Raw genomic sequence first — 15,159 nt, 5'->3', positions numbered from 1 at the left:
CCAGATTTGCACCCTAAAGTTATCAAAAACACTACAAAAATGTTGGTGAGGATAACAAAAAAATATCTGGTGTTCACATCGGTTCTTTAAAATCATCAGACTATGCCATTAGAGGGCTAAAGGTTTTGCTTTGACCTTTTTGGATCCAACAAACCTCTGTTTGAAAGGAAACAGATTACATTTCTCTTGAGCATGAAGGAAGCACATGCTGAATGGCAAACCTCTTTTTTTCCCCTTTTATGCATTCTGCAGAAGTACGAGCTGCTTGTTGTCATCCATGATGAAGAAGCCAGACATTTTAATACACCGACCTTTTAAAAGAAATGCCCTTTACAGAATTGTTGGATTATGCAAGAGGTCACACAATCCCAGGCAGGGCTGAGAACAAGCCATCCAGCAAAAAAAAAAAAAAAAAAAAAAAATCCCTCTATATGCACAAGAAATGCTATTAGCAGAAAAATTAAAAACGTAAATCAGAGTTCAACTTTTAACAAAGCAAGATTTGCCTAATAACATGTAAAATAGTGGTCCCACTGCAGGAGATGGAGTTAGAGGAAGGATGCTTTATGTGCTTTAACAGTTTATGCTCTCTTATGGAGAGAACTACTGCCTACTGACTGCTAATTTCAGAGTAAACACATCTCTAGCAGGTGAGGTCTTCATCTCCTTGGTCAGATGTGCCCCGCAGTGTACACAACCAGCAGCAGACAGCCCACAGACAGGCTATTCTCCAGGAGAACACGATTATATTCCAGTTACAGGGAAGAGGAAGAAGATGTATTAAAAAGCAGCTGAGATGCCACAATTTGTTTGCCAGATTTACGCTCCTTTGCAAATTGAGAGATGTTGTTCCAAGTTGCATTTGAGTAATATTTTTTTCCCCGCAAGCCATTTCTACAGTGCAGTTTAGCTTCTCCCTGACATGTCTAAAAACATGCCTTTGACCACAGGAAGGCTTTGCTACTCAGCCATCCACATCAAGTCGTCTACCAACACCCATCGGTCATACATAGGACATGCCAAGAGAAATAGCCTTGCCCTTCCCACCACTTTGTGCCAGTACACGCAGCTGCATCAGGGTTGTGTCATAAATCGGATCCTTCCTTGGACTGAGGGTTTAATCTCGCATGGCCTACTGACACCGCTTAGATTATTAGTACAAAAATAAACTTCTGATTAGAGCTTCTCTACAGCATCAAATGTCGCTATTTATGAGATGAAATTCAAGTTTGGTATCAGCCAAGATTAATGTGACTCTAAATGGTGATCACCCCCACTGGACACCCTAATCCACAGGCCGAAGCCACCTTCTTGCAGCCAAGGGCTCCTCACCACAAGGAGCTGAGCCACCGACATCTCCTGACTTGGTCCCCACACCAGTTACATGCTGAGGGCAACAAAACCCCCCAAAATGGCAGTTATGGCTAAAGGGGGCCATTTTTGAGGTTCTGGGGTTTCTAGCTAAGAGCTTTAATCACAACTCGAAGCCCTCTTGTGCTGATTGCCCAAAGGCTCTCCCACTCCTGTTTCTTTTGCAGCAAAAGCAGCAATCCAATTAACAGCCAAGCAGATTTGGACTCTTCAAGTAGGCAGCACAATAGGGAGCTGACACAAAATACTGACAGAAAACTGTTCCTTTGTTCGGTATAAAGAAGAAAATTTACAAAACACCACCACTGTGTTACCAATACTAACTATAGAGTAGGGGAATCCAAAAACTGTATCTGCTGTAAGGCTTCTGCAAGAATGAAAGAAGTGAACCCCCTAGCAGTTCACTAAGCAGTCTTTAAACACTAATTCGGAAAATCTTCTCATTCTTTGAAATCAGCACAGTACCACCACATCACCAATACAATGTATTACACAGATAGTTCGATGGGAGTAAAAACTAGAAGCTTGAAAGGCAGGGGTTTGAGATGTCTTCACTATAAAACTGATACCATTAGAGGAGCTCAACTTCAGCCTGTTCAAGGTACCAGAGGATCCAGACTCACAGCTGAGAGAGTTAACTGAGTGCTTAACTAAATCTCCGAGATTTTTTGGTGTTTGAGAAAAACATAACTGGTGCCCTAAACAATGTGGTTAAAATCTAATTTGAATCATCTCCCTGAACTCAAATAAAAAAGGTACTTCATCTACTTTATATCACAGGACTGTTGAAGAACTGTCATACTTAATGTGATGATGACACCAAGAAGTCTTTCACATGCTCTAGAACCTAAGACCACATTCAATTGTGCTGTCATTTTATGACAGCATTAAAAGGTGTTTTTTAAATACTTTACCAGAGACCAGTGAAAGAATTTATCCTGTACCAGGTCTTTAACAGTAGTGGTCACGGCAAGAATACAACAGGGCAAACACAGTGATCTTCTGCCAACCTCAAAAGTTTGGTTTTCCTAAACCAGAGATGATGTTTTCATTGCCATCTCAGAGCAAGTTTACTTTTCCACAAAGAAACTGAAAAGCTTTATTTAGTAATTTTCCATTTTTCAGAGGCAAGAGCTCTGGTTCTGTTCACAAAAAAGAGGACAACGGTGTAATACTTGGAAAACCCTTTGGGAACTATAAATCCACTACTTTTTGTCACACTGAGGCCCCAAAACAGGAGAGCAGCAATGCAGGACAAGGCATGTTCTTACTGGTACTGACTGGGCAGCCAATGCCAGGTTAACTTTTGGTAGGTGCTGTTAAAAGGATAAATCATCTCTGCAGTTAATTTGCTGCCTAGAAGAGGCATAAATAAAGGGACAACAAAAAGAACGTTTTGCTGAAAAGTCTGAATTAGGCCACTGACAAACAGCTATAACTCCTGGACACTTACTGTCTACTCAAAAACCTTACTGTATTTACTTAAACCTTACTGTATTTATTTAAAGCAAGATTTGAGAAGCTGAAGATGGAGTTGTACAGGGAAAGAGAATACTCTAAGCAGTACTGTATTCATCCATGCCCTTATACAGTTCCTGCCTCAGCCGTTATTTATAGCCCCTTAAAAGCTATTTCTCTCTGTCCTGTCATTTTTGCTCCATTCTCCCAACTAGTTCCCTTCTCAGAAACTAAATCCAACTTTTTTTTTTTTTTTCTTACTCCATATGGCTTAAGATTGGGGTCACTAAATTGATCCTTGTATTGCTAAAAATAGGAGCTTTGGGAGTCTGAGACCCAAAACATGCAGCTTTGCTTAAATCTATCTTGTACCCTTAAGTGAGACCATACGTTGCTACTGAACATTATAGAACTTGCAGCAAAGTGCTGAAAAACCTGTCAGTTAAAAATTGAACAAATTAAATCTGAAAGCAAACCATCAATACTGTATATCTAGGTCTCATACTAGGTTCAGTACCCTCAAAACTGTGGAGACAGGCAAACTGTCCCATCTGCTTCAAGCAGTTTGTTTCTGGAAGGAAACAGCCAGGAAGGGAATGCTGCATTACCCCATGCTGTCCTCTCTCAAAGTTATAGGGGGAAAAACGGGGAGACCTGCACCATAACCAATCTTAACACAAATAACACATAGAAGGAAATAAAAAAACCCACATTTATACTAACATCATGCTCGACAACAAGCAGAAAAAGCTCTCACAGTACCAAACAGTTACAGCCAGGTACTCAAGCATCATTCCCAACCATTTTGACTAAAGAAAGAATTGTCACAGTTAGGATAAAGCTCAAATACATCAAAAATACATGGGTCAGAGGTGACAGCACTTACAGTGGAAAGGGAAATCCAAAGGTGAATGTGATCTAAAGCATTCTGTGATGGGTGCCAGTCATCAACAGAAACACAACCCCAAATATAGTAGGAGAGAGGACAGTTTTGTGAAACGTGACTATTTTGACAGTTCTGGAAACACTGGTGTCAGACCAGAGACCAATGGTCATCCCAAGGCCTGCCCAAAGCGGGGAGGCTTGTAAGAGCAAGACAGCAAGTACCCCTAATGAAATAAGATAAACAGAAATAACTGGCAGTGTTAATTTCTAGATTACGGGGACCAAACAGGCACCAAATATACCACTTTTTAAAGCAAAATTAAGCACAAAGGGAGCAGCAACCTGAATGTGTTTCTCTTTTAGTGCAGATTCAGAGCAATTGTACAAAGGAAAAGCTCAGCAAGTATAACTAAAAACATCTATTTGTTCAACCAACAGCCAAAGACAATTCTTGCAACTGCAGTTTGGAAGTATCTGCATCAACTAATGGAATTTCAGAGTTGGAAGGGACCTCTAGAGATCATCTAGTCCAACTCCTCCAGTATATGCCTCAGACACCCAGATTTTACTATTAGGTTAAATACAAATCACTTTTTTTCTAATGGGGTGGTCACATATAGCATAGCACCAATATCAGCTCTGCTCACTTTGTCAGCCTTTTTCTTCCTCAGCATGAAAAAGCAGTGGAAAAAACCCAAAAAAAGCCAGACCAGCCAAGCCTCTAGCTTCCCAACATACATAAACAGAAAAGAGGAATCCATTCAGAGACTTCCAAAGACCAGGTGCATACTGGCTCTGAGTCACAAAACCTCGAGGTTCAGCTACTTCGGGATTTTGCAAATGCTTCCCCAAGGCAATCCTCTTCCAGTTACGTGGTGAGCAACCAACTGCTGAACTCGCTGTTTATGTAGCCTGGCCGTCATAACAAGAGGAAGAAGTTTGCTGCAGAACTTGTTTTACTATATGCAAATGCCGAATAAAGTGTTATCTCCAAATTCTGAGCTTCCTATTTATTTCCTAGAGTCATTAAGGTAATCTATCACAGGTGTAAACTAAGCTGCCTGACAGAGCCTATACTGCAAGTTTCAGCTACAAACTCGAGAAACAGTATAATGCTTCACACTCAGAATAAAAGTTTGCTTATTTGGCAACTACCTGGCTTAAAACTGCAATTTGTACACCTCGTTACCATATTTCCTACTATACAAAATCCAGCAGACTCACTTTAGATATATTTTTTTTTTCTTTACTCCATGTCATATGTTCTTGGCTTTGTTTGATCTCAACCTCTTAACTCTCTCCTCAAACCTCGCTGGAATAGTTTTCAATCTTTTTCTGCTATACCCTCCTCTTTCTAAATAAAGATTACACAGGACTGCACAGAGTAAGAATCAGTGCAGAATTAAGAAACATTTCAAGTTACGTATTGTGATACAGTTGGACTTGATGATCTGAAAGATCTCTTCCAACCAAAACGATTCTATGATTCTATTCTACGATTCTATACAAGTTTTTCCCATTTCAAACTAGACCCCAAGATGTGAATTAACGTCATCACACTTCTATAAAAATCAGAGAGATATGTAATGGTATAAAATGCATGAGTGGGAGTCAGCTGCTTGCCACCTTGGATGCTTAAGGCAAAGGAAAGAGGATGAAATGATATTAAGTTCCCTGCAAAAGGCTGCTTTAGGTAAACTATCTCTATATACAGGTTAGAAGAGCTCAAGCAGAAAATAAAAACCCAAGTATCACAAACAGAAACTTGCTGCCCCTGCTTGAAGATACACAGAACACAAGATCAACAACAAACTGCAGAACGGTATGTTATGGAGCTTCTCATCTTTGCTGTCAGCCTGCATTACCTCCTGGTAACAATGATTCTAACCTGCTCAAACAGGACTGATTAAAATCAGTCCATCTTCTGTAATACTATGGATTTTCACCACCTGGCTACCCCCACCCACCAATAATTCAGGGGAAAAGATGACCCTTGCACACACAGTAGCCTGGCTAATCTTGTTAGTCTTGTGCCCAAGACAAGAGACCAGCTTTCACAGTGCCATGGAAAGCTACGTATCACAGATCAAAGTAATTCCTATGTAGTGTTTATTTTGCCCTTCTCAACTGCAGTTCTATTAGTTAGCCTTCACTGTACTGAGAATTAAAAAAACAAAACAAACCACCTGTATCCAATTCTCATGACGTCTTTCACCATCTCAGGTCCTGTATCAAGGCACCTTCCTTCCCTTTCCAACCCAAGCAACTTTAACTTACACAACCATTTCTGGAGCAATCATCATTCTCATTTAAGTTCTGGACTGTAATGTTAATTTCAGGTTTTCCTCAAGAAAAAAGGTATCACATAATATTTTGTCAGTCATTACATACGCTATGTTCAGCATCAAAGAAAGACAAGAGCTTCTTAACATTACAACACTTGCATGAATTTAACAAGACTAACAGAAACAGTGCAGCCAAACTCCAATTTATAACTGCATTTAAACCAGTTTAGCACCATTCCATTCATTATTAGGAGTTTTGAACAAATACAATAGGAATTAAAATACTTCTACATTTATAACTTGAACCTGCTAGAGTAGGTTATCCTAGTTAACTACCACAAAGCTTTTCTAACAAATTAGGCAAAAAAATTCCAAGACTGAGCAGTCAATATGGTATCTCCTCAGTTTTTAAAAACACACTTGAGCATCTGTTTTTTCAAACTCCTGCTGTACGCCTTCACCGAATTATTTCAGTCTGCCTCTGGTCTGCCATGATGTCTGCTGGGAACCTACCACATTGCCAAAATCCGTGTCAAGCTCTTTTCTAGGCATTTAAGTTCAATTTTCTCTATTCTAATTTAAAATATAGCCTTTGTCAGTTTTATTAGCTTCCCAGAATTAAATCCTTTTTTCCCCCACACACTTTTACTGCTGAAGTTTTGGACCAATTGCATCTTTTCATGCCTTCCCTTTTCTAGTCCATTATATTCCCCTTCCTCTTCAATATGCCTGTTAAAAAAATGCATTTAATTTAGGTTTCCAAACAAACACACAAGCTCTAGGGAGAGCCACCATGATCCCTGTCTGCACCCAAAGCTAGCAATAATCCACAAAATGTGGGAAGAAGTGAGCAGCTACCCTACTTAGCTACACTAAGTAGCACTTTGGCTCAAAAGATTCATTAATGTGGCATTTTAAAACATGTAATGTAAAACAAGCCTATACAAATTAGAGCAATCTAAGACCTTCTTTTTTTCCGTATTCAAACCAGAACAGGACATTATGATCTAATTTTCTTCTACAAAAAGGTCTCACAATGCAAACCCATTTAGCTAGTCACCTACTGTCTTGGGCACTTTCCTCCTCCTCCTCATCTGGAAAATTTGTTCTTTCAAAACATCCCTGCTTTTTCTTTTGAGGTATCAAAAAGCTTCCAACCTGATATCAAAAGCTAACACAGCTGAGATAAACATTGTCTCCCTGAGACTCCATCTGACACACTGCAGTTCCAACCACACCTCCAACGAGCTGAAGACAGACATGATGCTTCTTCCTCCTTCCTTCAAAAGCAGCTGCAAAGCAGAGATATCTCTGCCATCCTACCCCATTTCAACACTAAAGCCATTTAAAAAATGATAAAGGCTCTCCTATCCTACAGCTCCTTACAGTGTGCTGTTTGGGATCATATTTACTCGACATCTGCTTTCCAGGATCAGAGCCCACTGTTCACACTTACCCCCACACATACACACCTTCCAGCAGCCAAAATATTATGCTGACACAATGGTGCCGATTTCCACTGTATTCTCAAGAGGAAAAAAAAACAACCCATCTTGCTCTCAAAAAACTTCCCATTCTTAACTATAGCAGAGATCTACAGCTTCTGACACCATGGGATGAAGAAGCCTTCACAGCTTCAAAAGTTATTGTCTTCTTTCGTGAATGAGTTTGCGTCAGTGCGTAAGTGGTGACTTCAACCACACGGATGACCCAAATAGGCTTCAAGCTTATCAACAGGGCATGAATTTTTAAAAGTCTGCAGTAGTTATCTTACTAGGGGATACATACTTTCAAGTTTTGACACAGATACAGACATTAAATCCAGGTTGAAATTATATTTAGATTAAACTCAATCTGCTTTCAACACCGAGAAAAGACCATGCAGTAAGAGACATCCAAAAAGTGTTTAACTTAGAGTGGAAACAAATTTAACATCTCAAATAAGATTTTTAAAGGCACACAAATAATGTTTCAGATAATTATAGTGATTTGAACAACTGGATATTATATACGAGATGGAGCTTTGTAACTCCTGAGTTATATTTTAACAGGCATTCTCCCTCCTCCAACTTTATACAAGTCAGGTTTCATATTCTAGAATTAACCGGGAAAAACAACAAGCCACTTCAATTGTTACAAAGCACTGATAAGCAGCTTGTTTTTAAGAAGTTTGCCTGAACACATAAGGGCTTTTCTCAAGCATCAAATGGACTGTGTGCAGGATCAGATGCTAAATCTGCACATTCAGGCCCCAGCTTGACAGCAGGAGCAGCACCTGTACCACTGGTGGGTTTCTGGGAACCACCTCAGCACAACTCTGGCATGGGCAGAAAGCTCAGGAAAAGACTGGAAGGAGATCCTGCCATCACATGCCATTCCAAATGAAGTATAATCACAGATAATCAGTCTCAGGGCCAGGTGTGTGTGTGTGTGTTGGGGGGGGTGGGGGGGTGAAGCACTAAAACCAAATTAAAGGCTGGTTTGGGAAGTTTGGGAGTGCCAAGCTACTGGGTTTAACTCCACTCTTCCTGCAGTACTCATGGAAGATGGGTGAACAGAAAAGGGCAGACAGTGCCCATGTTTAAAACATTAAAATGGAAAACTTGGAATGGCAGATCCAATTTCAGTCTTCAGAAAGAACAGAAGAAATCTGCTTGGAAGTGCTCAAAAAAGGAGAAGGGCTTGGGGGAGGGAAGAACCGAGCTGTGTTGCCTTCCTGTGGTTTGATACGTGACAATCTGACCTCCTACTATAAAGTTAATAAAAACCAATGGTGACCCCAGAGGAGAAAGAGGAGACACAGTTTTCCTAATTTTAGTAAAGCTTTTAATACTGCCCTACACAAGAGCCTCAAAACCAAAAATAAAATCTCATTAATGTAGCTTGGTGTACCACATGCATGTTTTTTATGAGATACAATACACGAACAAGTAGATGGAAAACAGAGTAAGACTGATGATGGGCTAGAGGGTCTCTTAAGCTGATAAAACCAAAGCAACCTAAAGTAGGGGTGCATGCCCGAGAAGATAAAATAGTACTTTTGACAACTGGGGGGAAACATCAGAAGTAAGCGAGATGCCACTTAATAAGAACGCCTAAGAACTACTTGGTTTAGCCAGTAAAGGAACGCAAAGTAGCAGTCCTGCAATATAAGATCTGACCACTATAAAGGATCCCACTGGAAACAAGTCAAAAAATCTTTTACTGTAAGAAACCATTTGTCTTGTGACGCAAACGGGAATGCCATATGCAAGACACATCGAGTGATCCTTCCACTCCACTGAATCTTGGTCTGGTCCCAACTGGAAGCATGTCCAGTTTTACCCATCACATTTCAGAAAACGTGACTGAAGAAAATCCACAGAAAAGCATCAGAACAGTCAGGAAAATACAACTTACCAAGAACTACCATGATTATTAACATGGAGAAGTACAGAATAATTGCTGATGAGAAGGTAACACCCTCCTCCCACTCTAAAATGCATAGATAAAAAGAACAAAAAGCCTAAAACGACAGGAAAACAGGTTTAGGTTAGATTTACAGAACTTTCCAGCTAACAGATAAGCAGGAACTGTTTAACTAACTGTTAAAGATGGAAGATCTTACCAGTGGGAGCTGCAGCACCTCCAGCACTTGAAGAAGAGTTTGAACACTCTGGCTTTACAACCCAAGGATGACTCACAGGCTAGCATTGTCCTTTACAATGCAATTTTTTACAATTGCCTCCTCTAAAGTAGTACTTACAGCAAAAGAAAGGGCTCATTATGAAGGAGAGAATGCACCTCATTCATGAATTTAACAAGTAGTTGTCTTCATACAGCAGTATGTTGTAAGAACAGTTAACACTCTCAGTGTGTTTCAGCATTGAAAAGTAGTTCTACTGAGTTTCTCCCTTTGAACTGTTTCCCTGACATAATTAAAACTATTGTTTGAAATGTCAGTGTGAGCAGTTACTGCCTCTCTACCTGTTAGCTGAGATCTGTCAGAATTCGGTGCAATTTTCGAGTGTATACACATTAGTCATATTGCTTGTATTTAAGTTTCCCATGCGGGAGTTGTAGGAGGAAGGAGAATAGCAGTGGTGGGAAAGAGAACAGAACTCCGAACATTTTCCTCGATGCTCAGCCCACACTCGCGCTCCATAAATGCTGTATGAAACTTTCTCAGGTTTATCTGGGGACCGTTAAAATCATATCAGAATACAATCAGTGCAAAATGGATAAGAATCAGCAGTCAGAAACAGCATAAGGATAAAAGCAAGGTTTTTCACTTGCTCTTTTAGTAAGAAGCTCATTTTAAGAAGCTCCTCTTTCCTGATTTTATAGTCATTTCTATACTGGTTTCTGCCAACAGAAAACCCACGTTCTATATTTAGCCAGCTAGTTAGTTCCTTCTTATTCATCCAAACAGAAGATGGAAGAGAACAGAGCTAAACAAGTACCACCTAATTTAATTTGTTTTTATTTCCACTTATGTCTAGCTTTGAATAACCCAAGCAATTTTATAAAGTCAAATTTCAGTTTTAAAAATGTGATGATGTTTAAGAATTCCCTCCTTTACACAAGACGCAATAAAGTCTGGGTTTAAGTGCACTTTGCCAGACCAAAGCTCTGAAAAGGGAAGAACTTGAAAATTTGCTAGCAAGTCAACTCACACATTGGTGTGCTGAAGAGACACTGCAGATTTCATGGGGGTAGTCCAAGCATCGATTTTAGGCAACCGTAAAAATACACCCACGCTCCTTTAAATCCAAACACTCTTAAGGTGAAAGTATTAGTACACTGAAGTCTTCAATTTTAAACAAGCAGCTGGAGAAACAGATATTGCAAAGGTTAAAAAACAGCAACTGGAAAAGGCATGTTATTCATCACCAAGCAACAAGTCAAGCACCATTCCATAAGGAGGATGCTGTCTGTTTTGAAGCACTAAAGTGATTTTCCAACAAATACTAGTTGGAAACAACAGGTTTAACACAGATCTTCTTGACAGACTGGCTTTTTCCAGCTGTTCCTCCTCATGCTTCCTCATCTCTCTTCTAACCTTCCTTTCTGTCACTTCATCTAAACTATGCTCTGGATACAAGTGATGAGCTAGCATGCATCAGAAATGCAGCCTTGAAGAGCCTGACAAGTTTCTCAGAAGAATATTCAGGAAAAGTGAAATTTCTGACATGCAATCTCTTCTGTGATCTTTAGGTGTTTATGCAAGAGCTTTAAAAATAATCCATACAAGTGTCAAAAACCTACTTCCAGTTTTAGCAAGCTTAAATCTATAGGTGAGTCCCAATTCAAAATATTCTGAATTACATTAACTCGGGGAAAATCACCAGCAATTCAACAGTGATCCCATGTCAGAAGCAGAAAATAGGCTGCTTCCCACAGACACTCAGGATTCCACAGGGCACCTTCTGTGCCAGGTGAGTGGTGACGTGCCCTGCAGTTTTAACATGTACATTACTATTCCTTTGTCACCCTAAACTCACGTGGTGCTACTGTACGTTCAACAGCACTTGGACTATCACCTTTCACTACACTGATGGCTTCACATCAATAATAGATAACACGGTTCTTGCATTTACACATTGGGATCCTTTTGTATACCTTCAAAGCACACGCCTGTGTGTTAGATACGGATTTTTTTTTTTTTAAAGGAGTTGCCACTGACATACTTGCACATGCCTGTTCAAACCACAACGTCATTTTTTTAATGACTTACAAGGAGCATACACAATTCAGGAAATGGCTGTACCTATTCTTCAATGCCAAAGCAAAAGAGGAATTGTTCTGTTTCATGTAGTGTCTCATTGGACATTATTTGCTGAAAGACAACAGTTCCTCTGCAGCAAAGCCTACAAGCTTTAATTTTTTACCCCCTCTGTTACAACAACATTCAAATTGTGGTAAAAAAAAAAAAAATCCAACAGCAGCAATGAACCTTACTCAGAAGGATCTTCACCTTTCACTTGGCTTGAAAGTTTTCTACTCCTTTCCAAGTAGGTTTTCACTCACCTGTGTAAACTCCTACAGCAGCACAGATACTCAGAGTCTCCCTTACCATTTAGTTGCTTGGATGACCCCAGTTAACCAAATAAAAATAAATGAGTTTTCAGGATACGCCTGGGCTCTGCAGTCTTCCCTCGTGCCAAGATCTGCTACTGCTTGGTTAGCTTCATGTCAGGAATGGAAGTCATCATTAAGACACAGGGAGGCTGAAGCCTTCCATCTATCCCAAAAATTTATTTTATTGTTGACTTCCAGACATATAACTATTGTCATACACCAAATACTTGCACTGCCTACCAGCTATTTGGAATTGTTATACCAACTGCCAGCATTTGACACCTTGCCTGCTAACTCTGCACAGGAACAGCTTTAGGCATACCACCCATTTAACTTGCATGTCAGAAGACCGCTCAGCTCACCTCGCTTCACCCAAATACAAGGAGAAAACACAGCACCAGCAGATTAACCCTGCCACGATGATGCTCAGATGGAAAAGCTACCACAGGAAGCACACAGCACCTCTGCAACACAGAACCAGACTTTTTCCCCAACTACGCCCAACTAGCACGTTCTTGGGAGCTCACAGAAGTCAGATCCCTAATTCCTACAGAACTCCAGTGGAATTTGCCCAGACTCTTCTAAGCTCCACAAAAAGTTCCTCATATTGCAGAAAGCCCACAGTTTTCATTCACATAGTGTGGAAGCCAAAGCTTCTCCTGTTTGGTTAACAGACAGAAGGCTCAGTTCTGGTTACAGACTGCAAAATCTGCACACCTTAAGGCAATAATTCTGATCTGGAACCTTTGGGACTATTTCTTTCATCTACATCTCTCCTATCATTGTCAAATATGCAGAAAGCGTCAACATTTCTTCTAGAGCAAACAGCCAACGAAGCTGAAGCAAGGCAAAATTTACCTCAATGGAAGGAAAACACTACGGCCAATATCTGCAGAGCAGAAAGGAAGGAGAAAGAAGGATGAAACAATGAAACTTTTGTGGGATTGATGTGTGCATACATATATTCCTTGGAGGTATTCAAGGCCAGGTTGGACAGGGCTTTGAGCAACCTGGTCTAGTGGAAGGTGTCCCTGCTCATGGCAGGGGGTTGGAACTAGATGATCTTTAAGGTCCCTTCCAACCCAAACCATTCTGTGATTCTATGATGAGTAAGGTATCCCTTCCTTCTAGGTAAATTTTCCCAATGCACATAGACCGGAGGCTCTGGTGAGCCAAGATCCCTGCCCTCCACAGCATTTGCACGCCAAAGCATCCCTGACATTAGCTTCACCATGACTGGAGGCTGTGGCTGCCCCATCCCTGGAGGTGATCAAGGCCAGCCTGGACGGGGCTTTAACCAACCTGGTCTAGTGGGAGGTGTCCCTGTCCATGGCAGGGGGCTTGGAATGAGATGATCATCAAGGTCCCTCCCAACCCAAACCATTCTATGATGATGCTGCATAAAAAGCCACTCCAAGGACTGCACTCAGGAGCTTCTGGGGCAGATAAAACCTGCCTCCACAGCTTGCTGTGGCCTTCGAGTGTCAGGACAAGACCTGCACGTTGAGAAGCGCTGCAGGACCTTCCTCCGAGCAGGAGGCTCGCCCTGGGCTGGGCTGGACTCTGGGCCCCACGTCCTTCTGCCACTAATTGCCATGCACTTGGCTGCAAACTCATCAGGGAGGCGGCACGCCGCGCTACATTTAGCTCATGCTATCCTATAAGGAAGAGAGAAGAGTTTTTTTTTTTCTTTTTTTTTTCCTTTTTTTTTCCTTCTTCTTTTACGCTCCTATCAGAGGACCTCTTCAGTTGCTAAGGAACTACGGTTTTTATCGCATTATAAATGATTTAAGGCAGCCCCGGCAGATGCAGGTTTAGTAGGCGGGAGGAGATGTTCCATTTTACCGGCAGCACGAGACGCCTCAGGAGAAGCCGGGGGGTGGGGGGGCGGAACAGCCGCGGCGCGGCCCTGCCAGCTCCCCCCACCTTCCCCGAGGGACCCGAAAACACAGGTTCCCCCCCTCAAAACCCGACTCAGCCCCCCCACCTCCGGGCTCGGGGGGTGGCCGCGGAGCCCCCCTCATCTGCCCCTCGTCCCCCGCCTTAGCAACCAGCCGCCCCCATAGCAACGCACCCCCCCCCCGCCGCCGCCCTCACCGTTCTGCGCCGCGGCAGGTCCGGGCAGGAGCGCGGCGGTCACCAGCAGCAGGGAGAGGGCGGCGGGGAGCGGCCCAGAGCGCGGCATCCTCCTCACCGCAGCCGGGGAAGGAGCAGGAAGGGGGCGGCGGGGCCGGGGAGGGGAGGGGGTGAGGCGGGCGGCGGCGGGAGCGAAGCGGCTCCGGCTCCGTCCTTCTCCGCCGACCTCCTACCGCAGCGCCCGCTCTCGCGACGCCGCTGCCGCCTCTCGCGAGATTTGACGGGGGCGGGAGGGCGGGCGGCAGCGGGAGGGGCGGGGGGCGTGACACGTGACACACACCCCACCACCCCCTCCCTTCAGGCGCCATGTTGCTGCTGTTCTTCCCCGTTCTGAGGCACCGGGGTTCCGCGCCGGCGGAGGGACTGCCCCGGCCTCGCACCAGCGCTGAGGGCCCCGCCTGAGGCCCCGGTCCCCTCAGAGGCCCCGCGGGCTGGATGGGGGACCTGCCTGAGGGTGCCGTCTTCTCAGAGATGCTGTGGGCAGGGTGGGTGTCCCACCTGAGGGGCTGTGGTCCGCTCAGGGGCTCTGTTGGCGGGATGGGGGCCCCGCCTCAGGCTGTCGAGCCCTCAGAAGCCCTGGAGGCGGGATGGGGCCCCACGTGAAGCTTTGGTCCCCTCAGAGGCCCTGTGGGTGGGATGGGGGCTCACTCCTGATCCTGGATGCTGAGGACGGGATGGGGGCCCTACCTGAGGCTCTGGTCCCCTCAGAGTCTCTGCAGATGGGACGGGGGTCCCCTGGATGCTGCTGGTGGGATGGGGGCCCTACCTGAGGCTCTGGTCCCCTCAGAGTCTTTGCAGATGGGATGGGGGTCCCCCTGGATGCTGCTGGTGGGATGGGGGCCCTGCTTGAGGCTCTGGTCCCCTCAGAGGCCCTGCAGATGGGATGGGGGTCCCACCTGAGGCTGTGGTCCCTTTAGGGGCCCTGCAGGCAGGATGGGGGTCCCACCTGAGGGTCTGGTCCCCT

At 43.5% G+C, this 15,159-nt stretch overlaps 1 protein-coding gene across 2 annotated transcripts in view; it reads right to left on the bottom strand.

Moving 5' to 3' along the window:
* The window catches only part of NPTN (neuroplastin), a 59,049-nt gene extending 44,665 nt beyond the window's left edge, over positions 1–14,384 (bottom strand). For both annotated transcript variants that reach the window (XM_063345602.1, XM_063345601.1), the window contains exon 1: positions 14,157–14,384. In XM_063345602.1, coding sequence (XP_063201672.1) covers positions 14,157–14,244 — 88 coding nt within the window. In that variant the 5' untranslated portion in view covers positions 14,245–14,384. The remainder of the gene's footprint in view (positions 1–14,156) is intronic.
* Between the last annotated feature and the right edge of the window lie 775 nt (positions 14,385–15,159).

This window comes from Chroicocephalus ridibundus, chromosome 9, assembly GCF_963924245.1.
Source record: "Chroicocephalus ridibundus chromosome 9, bChrRid1.1, whole genome shotgun sequence".
Classification (NCBI taxonomy): domain Eukaryota; kingdom Metazoa; phylum Chordata; class Aves; order Charadriiformes; family Laridae; genus Chroicocephalus; species Chroicocephalus ridibundus.
The sequence above is the reverse complement of the archived record's forward strand: the minus strand, read 5'-3'. Positions and strand labels throughout refer to the sequence as shown.